This window comes from Pipistrellus kuhlii, unplaced genomic scaffold, assembly GCF_014108245.1.
Source record: "Pipistrellus kuhlii isolate mPipKuh1 unplaced genomic scaffold, mPipKuh1.p scaffold_m20_p_12, whole genome shotgun sequence".
NCBI classification, from domain to species: domain Eukaryota; kingdom Metazoa; phylum Chordata; class Mammalia; order Chiroptera; family Vespertilionidae; genus Pipistrellus; species Pipistrellus kuhlii.
This window is the reverse complement of record NW_023425427.1, coordinates 28,838,580-28,847,767: the sequence shown is the minus strand read 5'-3', so window position 1 is coordinate 28,847,767 and position 9,188 is coordinate 28,838,580. Positions and strand designations below refer to the sequence as shown.

Genomic DNA, 9,188 nt, shown 5'->3' with positions numbered 1-9,188 from the left:
TGGTGACAGCGTTCTCAGCAGGCAGGACCAGTTGTTTGGGCGAATATAATTTTTAAAGGTAGAAAATAGAATTCACTGGTGAGTGGCAAACAGGCTCACTTTGGTTTTGACAGAGATTCATACCAGGAAAATGAAATTTAGAAAAGTATTATACATGCCTGTGTGTGTGTGTGTGTGTGTGTGTGTGTGTGTGTGTGTTGGAGGTGGGGGCCCTTGAAAATGATAATTTCAAAGAATCAAGGTAAAAAAAAAAAGAGATGAACGAGTAAACTAGAGAACAGGCTGGATATGATCACAAGGTAAGATGCAGAAGAAGTGATCAGTATTTCAGGGGGAGGTTTGTAATGGGAGTGAACTTCAGGTATGACAGGTTCCTGAAGGGATTCTTTATTTATTTATTTATTTATTTATTTATTTATTTATTTATTTATTTATTTATTTATTTATTTTAAGCACTGGAGACCCATTTGACAGGCTGGTGAAATTTATGGACCCTGTGGTAGATTCTATTTTATAAAAAATGTCCTCAACTATCATACTTCAGTGTGGTTAAGGTATATGAAATGCAGAATATGGGCAAATCCTGAGGTAAATGGGAGAAATAAGTGCCAACATTTGCACCTGGTTGAGCCCTTTGCCATTTTGGGTCATAGTTCTGTGAGGTCTGGTTTGCTGATATCTGGCTTACTTTTCCCATGGTATTTGTTAAATCAGTTCTTCTATACTGTAAATTACCCCAAAAGAGCAAAGCAGTTCCCTTTGGAAATCAAATGAATACTTCCAGGTCATTGGGTGTCTTGCAATACAGTACACTTGTCACTAATATCATGGACTATGGGAATATTTAGGAAAACTAGTGAACTGGAGACAATGTACATAATTCGACTCTGGGAAATCGCTCCCATTTTTACTTATTTGTAGCCATGAAATCATCGGAAGGGGAGTTAAACAGAAAGAGGAGAGGCGAGAGATGGTATTGAAAGGATGTTTCTGAGATGAGTTGGAGTTGGTGGGGGAGAGGTTGGGCACCTTGAGAGCCCAAATCGGTTTCAGACCATAACTCTTTACAACCTGCAGAGGTCTGAGGTTTCCGTAGAGGGCGGATGGATGGTGGCTGCCATCCTGTGCTGACCAGGTGAGGCGTTGAGACTGACTGATTAGTCAAGCAATCTGGACAAGGACTTCTGGGTCAGAAATTGCACAAAGGATGATGGCAGCAGCGAGAAATCTGGAGCATGTGGTGGATCATCCTTTTCTTGAAGCAATCAGTGTAGGTTTCTGTGCAGCCTTTAATAGAAAACCAGGGAATTCCACCTGAGGGCAACAAAGAGGTAGAGAGGTAGAGACAGTCTTCAGCGAGGTACAACCTACCTGACCTCAGATAACAGCTTAAAAAATAAACAGTGCCCTCACTGGTTTGGCTCAGTGGGTGGAGCACTGGAAGGGTCACAGGTTCGATTCCGGTCCAGGGCACATGCTCAGGTTGCGGGCTCGATCCCCAGTAATGGGCGTGCAGGAGGCAGTTTATTCTTTCTCATCATTAATGTTCCTCTCGCTCTCTCTCTCTCTCTCTCTCTCTCTCTCTCTCTTCCCTCCCTTTCTCTCTAAACTCAATAAAATATATATTCAAAAAAATAAAATGGCCCTAGCCGATGTGGCTCAGTGGATAGAGCATTGGCCTGTGGGCTGAAGGGCCCCAGATTTGATTCTGGTCAAAGGCACATGCTGGGGTTATGGGCTTGATCCCCAGTGGGGGGAGGGGGGAGGGGGCGCATGCGGGAGGCAGCCAATCAGTGATTCTCTGTCATCATTGATGTTTCTATTTCTCTCTCTCCCTCTCCCTTCCTCTCTGAAACCAATAAAGAAATGTATATTTTTAAAAAATAAAATAATAAACAACAACAACAAACACTAAGCAAAAGTCTATGTTTATCTTGATACAATCATCTTGCCTTTAAGAACTCCCACCTACAGTATTCTGAGTACGTACAACAGCCCTGAAATTGCAAAACAAAAAAGCTTTCAAACTCAAGGTAAAAGCCATGCGATTGCCATTGACTGTGTAAAATTGTTGAATGGTTAGCGGTTTGGAAGCTTCCTAATGTCCCCCAGTTTAACCCAGGCCATGAATTATTCAAAGGGCTGAGTCCTCAGAAGGACCATTTAGATGTGTGTTTCTCAAAAGTGAGGTGCATCCTTGACTTCACTTAATTTCCCCCCTGATTATAGCAGTAATGCACGTTCACTGTAGAAACTGAGAAAAATGTACAAAAATGCAAAGTCAGTGACAGCAGTGTCCTGTACTTAGCATCCCAGCTTCGGCTGGGAGAACACAGACGAGTGATTCCCCCAAAACAGCAAAACATGAGATGGTTGGAAATTTGAGCAAACAGTAGTCTCTTGATGGGGGTGGGGGGCATTTTGAGATGCCCTGCACAACCAACAGATATCCTGCCAGTTGTCAACAGTATCAAAGACGAGAAACCCTGTTGATGAAACTGTCCAGAGGGTGAATGCCATCTCCATTGGTCTCACATCCTTGTGATACGGCCACATCTCCGGGCGAGGAAACCACTTGTCACAGTGTCGCAGGCATAGGGCCTTGGCCTGCCAAGAACTGTTGTCAGTGTTGTGCTACATGAGCCTCCAGGCTCGTTCATCTGTGCGAAGCCCTTTAACGCTTGTTTTCTTGAACAGATTGTCAAAACTCGGAGGGAAGGCAGGGGAGGGGGCTGGTGGAGGAAATCAACCAATAAACTCATATGCACACGTGCATAGCCTATGGACATAGACAACAGGGTGGGGAAGGCCTGGGGTGGGGGGTAGGGATGGGTTGGGAGAGGTCAATGGGAGGGAAAGGGGGACATATATAATACTTTCAACAATAAAGATTAAAAAACACACACAACTTGTTTTGATGGCAATCTCATTAAGGAAGAGAGGGGGGACTCCAGGGAGCCTTGGCACGTTTCTCCTTCAAAAGGAAGGGGCCCTGACTGGAAAAGGTGCAAGTCACAGGAAACTTTAGGCGCAGAGAGGGGACCCAGACTGGACAGGCTGAACAAAGATCAAGAAATCTCCTTAACCAATAACCCCAGCAGATATGACCCCAAATTCCATTCCTTTTTTCCCAACTCACTTTGATCTCCTCTGATTGTTATTCTCCTTTTCCACGTCCATAGGGAAATTAGAGTTTTCCTTTGTGGAGAGTTCTGTTCATAAGTGATACACTATACATAACTGTTTTGTACCTTTTTTTTTTTTTTCTACTCAACAAATGTTTCAGAAGTTTTCCTATGTTAACAAAGGGATCTAGTTTATTCTAAGTGTTGCCTAGAATTTCATGGTGTGAATGTATCATAATAACAACCATAGGCAAACAGTTAGGTTATTTCCATTACTTTACTATTAAATATGAGGTTGCAATGAGTCCAGCCAGAGTGGCTCAGTGGTTGAGCTTCAACCTATGAACCAGGAAGTGAAGTTTCAATTTTCGGACAGGGCATATGCCGTGATTGTGGGCTCGACCCCCATTGTGGGGCATGCAGGAAGCAGCTGATCAATGATTCACTCTAATCACTGATGTTTCCTTATCTCTCTGCCTCTCCCATCCTCTCTAATATCAATAAAACTATATTTAATAATCTTAATACACGCCTTTTTGTGTTCCATGTAACTTCATTTCTCTATAATAGATACCAAGAAATAGAATTGCTTTCTACACGACATTGCTCATTTAAAATTTTAATGAGGTTGTCTAAAATGCTAAACCAATCTATTATAAACTGTCATTGGCAACGTATGAGAGTTCCCATTTCCACATACTGTCACTACAACTTGATATTATAAAACCTTTACAATTTTTACCAATATGATGGGTAAAAATATATTATTTCTGTAACTTGAATCTCTTTTGATATTCACTGATGAGTTGTGCATATTTTTATGTTTTCAGGTCAGGTCATTTCTGTTTTCTCCTTTACATTTCCTTTAACAAGGATTCCCGTCCCCCCCCCCCCAACCCCCCAAATTACTGGCCTTTTAAAAAATTATTTTTTAGGAAAATCTTTAATCTGGATAGATAGTAATATTTCTTTTTCTGTTATTTATATCTCAAGTAGTTTCATCCAGTTTATTACTTATCTTTTAAATTTTGGGGTTGTCATTCATTTAAACATTTTAAAATATTGATATATTCAAATTTACCTACCGTCTTGGTTACCTTTGCCTTTTGGATGTTAAGGAGGCTTCCTCTCTTTCAAGCTTGAAATGCATTCTCCTGTATTTTCTTCTAGTGTTTCCTTCATTTGGATTTCTACACTTAGACCTAGAATTTATGCAGACAAGGCTGGTTTCCTGGGCATGCAATCTGTGCAGCTGTATAGAGCTCTGTGCTTAGAAGGGCCAGCAAATTATGTGTTAATTATTTGTGATGGATGTGAATGAGGCAGTACATAGATTCATTAGGAATGTGTGCTTCGAAGTCAGAGTACTTGCAGTTGAATGTTGGCTCTGACATTCATTAGCTGTGTAGCAACATGCAATTCCCCCCCCTCCCCCCTCAAGGTCACAGAAGACTTTATTTTGCACACAAAACCACTGGGATCTTGCCTGTGGACACCTCGGAGATTACAAGGCAGATGCACTTGGCTCCAGAGAAGCAAGGTGAGAAGAACAATGATTTGGACCAGTCACATGACTACAGACAGGGCTAGGGTTTCCACCAGGGTTCCGATGTCAGTGGTAGTTCTGGGAAGCAGTGAGACCACCACAAGGAGGGCAGAGGCAGAAGCCCCTGCAGGGATCGCTGGTGGCCTTGGGCTGCCAGTGCAGATGGCAGCAGCAGAGGTCTAACCAGCCAATTAGTGACCATGGGCTCAGCCAGCCTGCCCAGAGCTTGTTTGGCCAGGGGATTTCTGAAGTCCCTGCCGGCAAATCTGGCCTTGCTGCCCAGCTCCTCCTGGATTCTGAGGACCTGGTTGCCTTGGCCAAGAGCTCAGATGGGCCAGGAGCACAGCCTTGATCTGCCCAGTGCAGAGCCCCGCCACCAGGTCGGCAATGGAGGTGTCTTCGGAGGGCCAGGGACACTCCCAGGATGGCATTGGCACCGAATCCAGACTCATATTCCGTCCGTCTCTGTCATCAGCTTGTCGACCTTCTCCTGCTCCAGGACGCTCAGCTGTCTGCTAACCAGAGCAGGAGCCGTGGCTGATGGATGTGCTCAGCAGCCTCCCTTCCCAGGGTAGTGCGTCTTGTCATTGTCCCGGAGCTCGGGCCTCGTAGGTACCAGCAGGGCACCACTGGGCACAGCACCTCTGCAGAGACCTGGCTAGGCGTAGAGATCCACCTCAGCAGCGGGGTTTCCACGAGAGCAGAAGATCTCTCTGGCAGGCACTTTCAGAACAGACCTGGTGAATTTCTGAGCGCCCGAGAAAAAAGAGAGCTGCCTGCAGACAGGCAGAGCGAGCACTCAGTCACTATGCGGCGCTGCTGCAAGGACTCACATCATGCACATGCTTTAACCTTTCTATTTCTTAGGTTTTCTCATGTTTAAAAAATGGGGATAGTGACCAGATCCAGCTCATATCGTGGTTTTGTTTCGTGGGTATAATGTAATCCAGGTAAGTGCTCAAAGAATATTCACATTTTAAATGTTTTCATTTTCTTTTTGTTAAAGTGTTAAGACTTACCTTTAAAATGGATCTCTTTAAAACAGAACTGGTCAGGTTTGGTCCTGCAGGTTCCAAAGTCTAAAAGACATCCATGGAAGGGGATTGAAAGGTTGCATAGCCTACAGAGCACACTTTCAACAAGGCCAAGGGCTGGACAGAAAATATAAGCTGAAGACCAGAGAGAGGGGAAACAGGGGAAGAAAAGAGAGATCCAAAAATAAAGCAGTGAATTTCAACTTTAAAAAGCAAGCAACATTTTAAAAATTTGATTTCACAAATGCTATGTTTCATGAATTGGAAGTACTCTGAACTGATACTAATTAGAAATTAGGCCAGGTGGTCTAAATAACTCACTTGGTTAAAATGTGTTTAGTTTCTCAGTGCCTAATTAAATCAATTCAAAGTTATGTACAGTAGCCAGAAAAATTCATTTCAGCCATGTAGCCACTATTGGGTCTTCTTTTCAATTTCTAAAGCATCACATTATACTCTATAAATATTTATTGCTTGATTCATGTTTATAGATTGGTTATCTCCAATACTCATATTCAGTGGCTCAAAAATGTTATTTATTTTGGTTATGTGGAAATAGCCCAGAAATTCTTAAAACGTGGTCAAAATACATAAGAATAGAAGATATCATCTAGAGGATCTGTTTCCAAAATTGATCTTAAATTCGATTTACTTAAGCAGTTAGAATAAGTAGATTCCCAGAAGGAGCCCAGGAATCTGTATTTTAGACATGCAGAAACAGCAGAAGTTATGTGACCAAGATATAGCTATCGAGACCAGTTTTTGAGAGCCACTGGTTCTACCTAATTCAGGAATCTCCATTTTGATAACTCCTCAGGGAGCCTTGGCAAGTGGTGGAGAGCTCATCACTACTAAAACTAGCTCTGATTATGAAAGGTTCTTCTGGAATTCAGCTACAATTTATCTTCCTGTTCGGAGTCCCTTTATAATATATGCCATGTCACTCCTACTCATCGATAACTCAAAGAAGAGTTTACTAGACATTGTGTGCAATGTAGTTTATATCTCACTCTGGCACGTTGGGGTTAGAGGAGATCACTTTTAATAGAAATAGAAAATAGTTTGGCTGATGAGGCTAATTAACCTCTCCTGACTATTCTTCCCAGTTTCAACCTCATCTGAAGATACCCTGGGCATTTCACATTGGTTTTTCCCATTAAGCATGACAGACTTTCAGGCCATAATCAACTATCAATCCACAATTACCTTTTAGGATCTAAACTTACGCCCATTGATGAGCCATTTACCTGTATAAGTCCAATTATTTCCTATAATAAACCTGTCCAGCAGGTGTTGTAGTTGCCCACATTTCACATTAAAGAAAACTGATTTTAAGTCGTTTGCTCAACTGGCAGAGATAGGCTTCCAAGGGTCTTTGGAATTCCAAACCCTTGTTCTTAGTAACCGCACCAGGTCCTTGAAGCCATCAGCCTTCTGATGTCACTGACTTCTTTCTCTCCCTCCCAGAGGGTCCCTCCTCTCTCGGTTCCACACCCAATATCCATGATCTTGCTCAAACCTTGTTTCCCACATTCTTTGTTATGACTGAAGAAGATGCCTTCACTTTTAGGCCTTTGTGCTGACTGTACATTTTCAATCGCCCAAATACTTACACACATGTTCTCAGATCCCATTTGCTTTCTTTTAGTCTTTTTTTCTGTCTTAAAATGTATTGTTGGTTTTTAACACATGATATATTTTTATTTGACAATTACATTTCAAGCTTCAGATTATATGTAAAATAAATAGTTTCTTTACATGGTTAATTCTGAAATATGCTATTCTATTTTATAACTTTATTTGTTAGCTCATATTATGTTATATAATAGCTTATTCAGGCCTTGTTGTAAGCACCTTAATTAGACCACACACCATTTACATTATGCTTCTGTAATTTCTTAGAAAAATTTCCCTCTTTTTGATTTATGTTTTTTTTTTTTTAACGACTTACCACTTAAGAGGCACAATAAGACAAAAACAGGTCTGATGACAATCCCCATTCTTAGGTTTCTAGACAGAAAAGAAGAGGGAAGGAGAAATACATCCCACTGTTAAATTTCCTCTGGGGAAGTAATCAGTTACACATTTATGTTAGCTATTATAAAAAAGGGAAGTGACTGGCTAAGTTTTATTTATTTCACCAATAAAGTATAAATGAATTTATTCTGTGATGGAGGAAAAATAAGGTACCCATCTTTATAAAAAATTAACCATAAAACTTCTCATTCCAACAAACATTTTAAATTGAGATGTCTTCTCATTATCAAATACCACCCCTCCCTTGTTTCCCTAAATAGTAATAGCAAAAAATAAAGCAAACCCTAACCGGTTTGGCTCAGTGGATAGAGCGTCAGCCTGCGGACTGAAAAGTCCCAGGTTAAATTTTGGTCAGGGGCACGTACCTTGGTTACAGGCACATCTCCAGTAGGAGGTGTGCAGGAGGTGGCTAATGCATGTTTCTCTCTCATCGATGTTTCTAACTCTCTATCCCTCTATCTTCCTCTCTGTAAAAAATTAATAAAATATATATATTTAAAAATAAAGTGAGATAGAGGATATTTCTAGATTGATATTGTGTTTAAAAAAAATCCTCTTAACTATTAGCCAAGAAGTATTTATTATTCTTTTTATAAACTAATACTTTCATTGCAAATGATCATATTTATAAGACAAAGTATTATACAATATATAGTTAATAGTAATTAGTACTTATTAAAATGAAGAGAAAGACATTTTCAGATTGGCTAAAATGTAACATTTACTTTTTCATGATTTACCTACTTGAGGTATTGTGGGAATTTCTTAGATCCGAAGTTGGTTGAAGGAGAGCAACAAGTAAACTTTGTGATGCAATGAAGACCGTTATAACTGAAACCAACAAGGCAAGTCTCTGATCCACCAGGTTCCAAACAGTTTAAACAGTAAAAATGCCCAAGTGAAAACAGGTAATTTTTTGTTTGAGCACTCTGATCTATATGAAATTTAAATGCCTTAGTCATGAAATTGACATAAAAGGGTTAACTCAATCAACAGTTAAATTGATGAACTATAAATTTGGCTAAAGATTTTTATATTCACTATGGTACACATTAATTAGTTCACATGTGAATAGCCATGTGGGTACACTATCTGTTCATTGTATAAAACACTTGGTCTTGATTATTAGAAACATGTGTACACAGCAGAACTAGGTACATTCAGAAAGCAATTTGATTTTTGAAAATGTTTATTTCTAGGGTGAAAAAGGAGGCATATATAAAACTTTCAACAATTAAGAGTTTTAAAATGTTTATTTCTAAATTAATATATAGTTTTGGATTAATACATTCTTCTTAAACTGAATTAAAATACTAAGAATATTAAAATCTTTGACCATGCTCCCTACCAAATCCAGTGTCTTTCCAAATGTAAGCACATTGTTAAAATGATGAGTATCCTTTTTTATTCTGTGCATTTTTACAATATATTTTCAATTTGGAAATA

The 9,188-nt window shown here is 40.1% G+C and overlaps 1 protein-coding gene across 1 annotated transcript; it reads right to left on the bottom strand.

Moving 5' to 3' along the window:
- Positions 1 to 1,189: 1,189 nt before the first annotated feature.
- CUNH9orf57 (chromosome unknown C9orf57 homolog) lies at positions 1,190 to 7,886 on the bottom strand. The gene is made up of 3 exons (XM_036433804.2): positions 7,657 to 7,886; positions 5,691 to 5,822; positions 1,190 to 1,314 (listed from the first exon to the last, which is right to left on the bottom strand). The coding sequence occupies exons 1-3, from the start codon at positions 7,703 to 7,705 to the stop codon at positions 1,190 to 1,192; spliced, it is 306 nt and encodes a 101-aa protein (XP_036289697.1). The 5' UTR covers positions 7,706 to 7,886.
- Between the last annotated feature and the right edge of the window lie 1,302 nt (positions 7,887 to 9,188).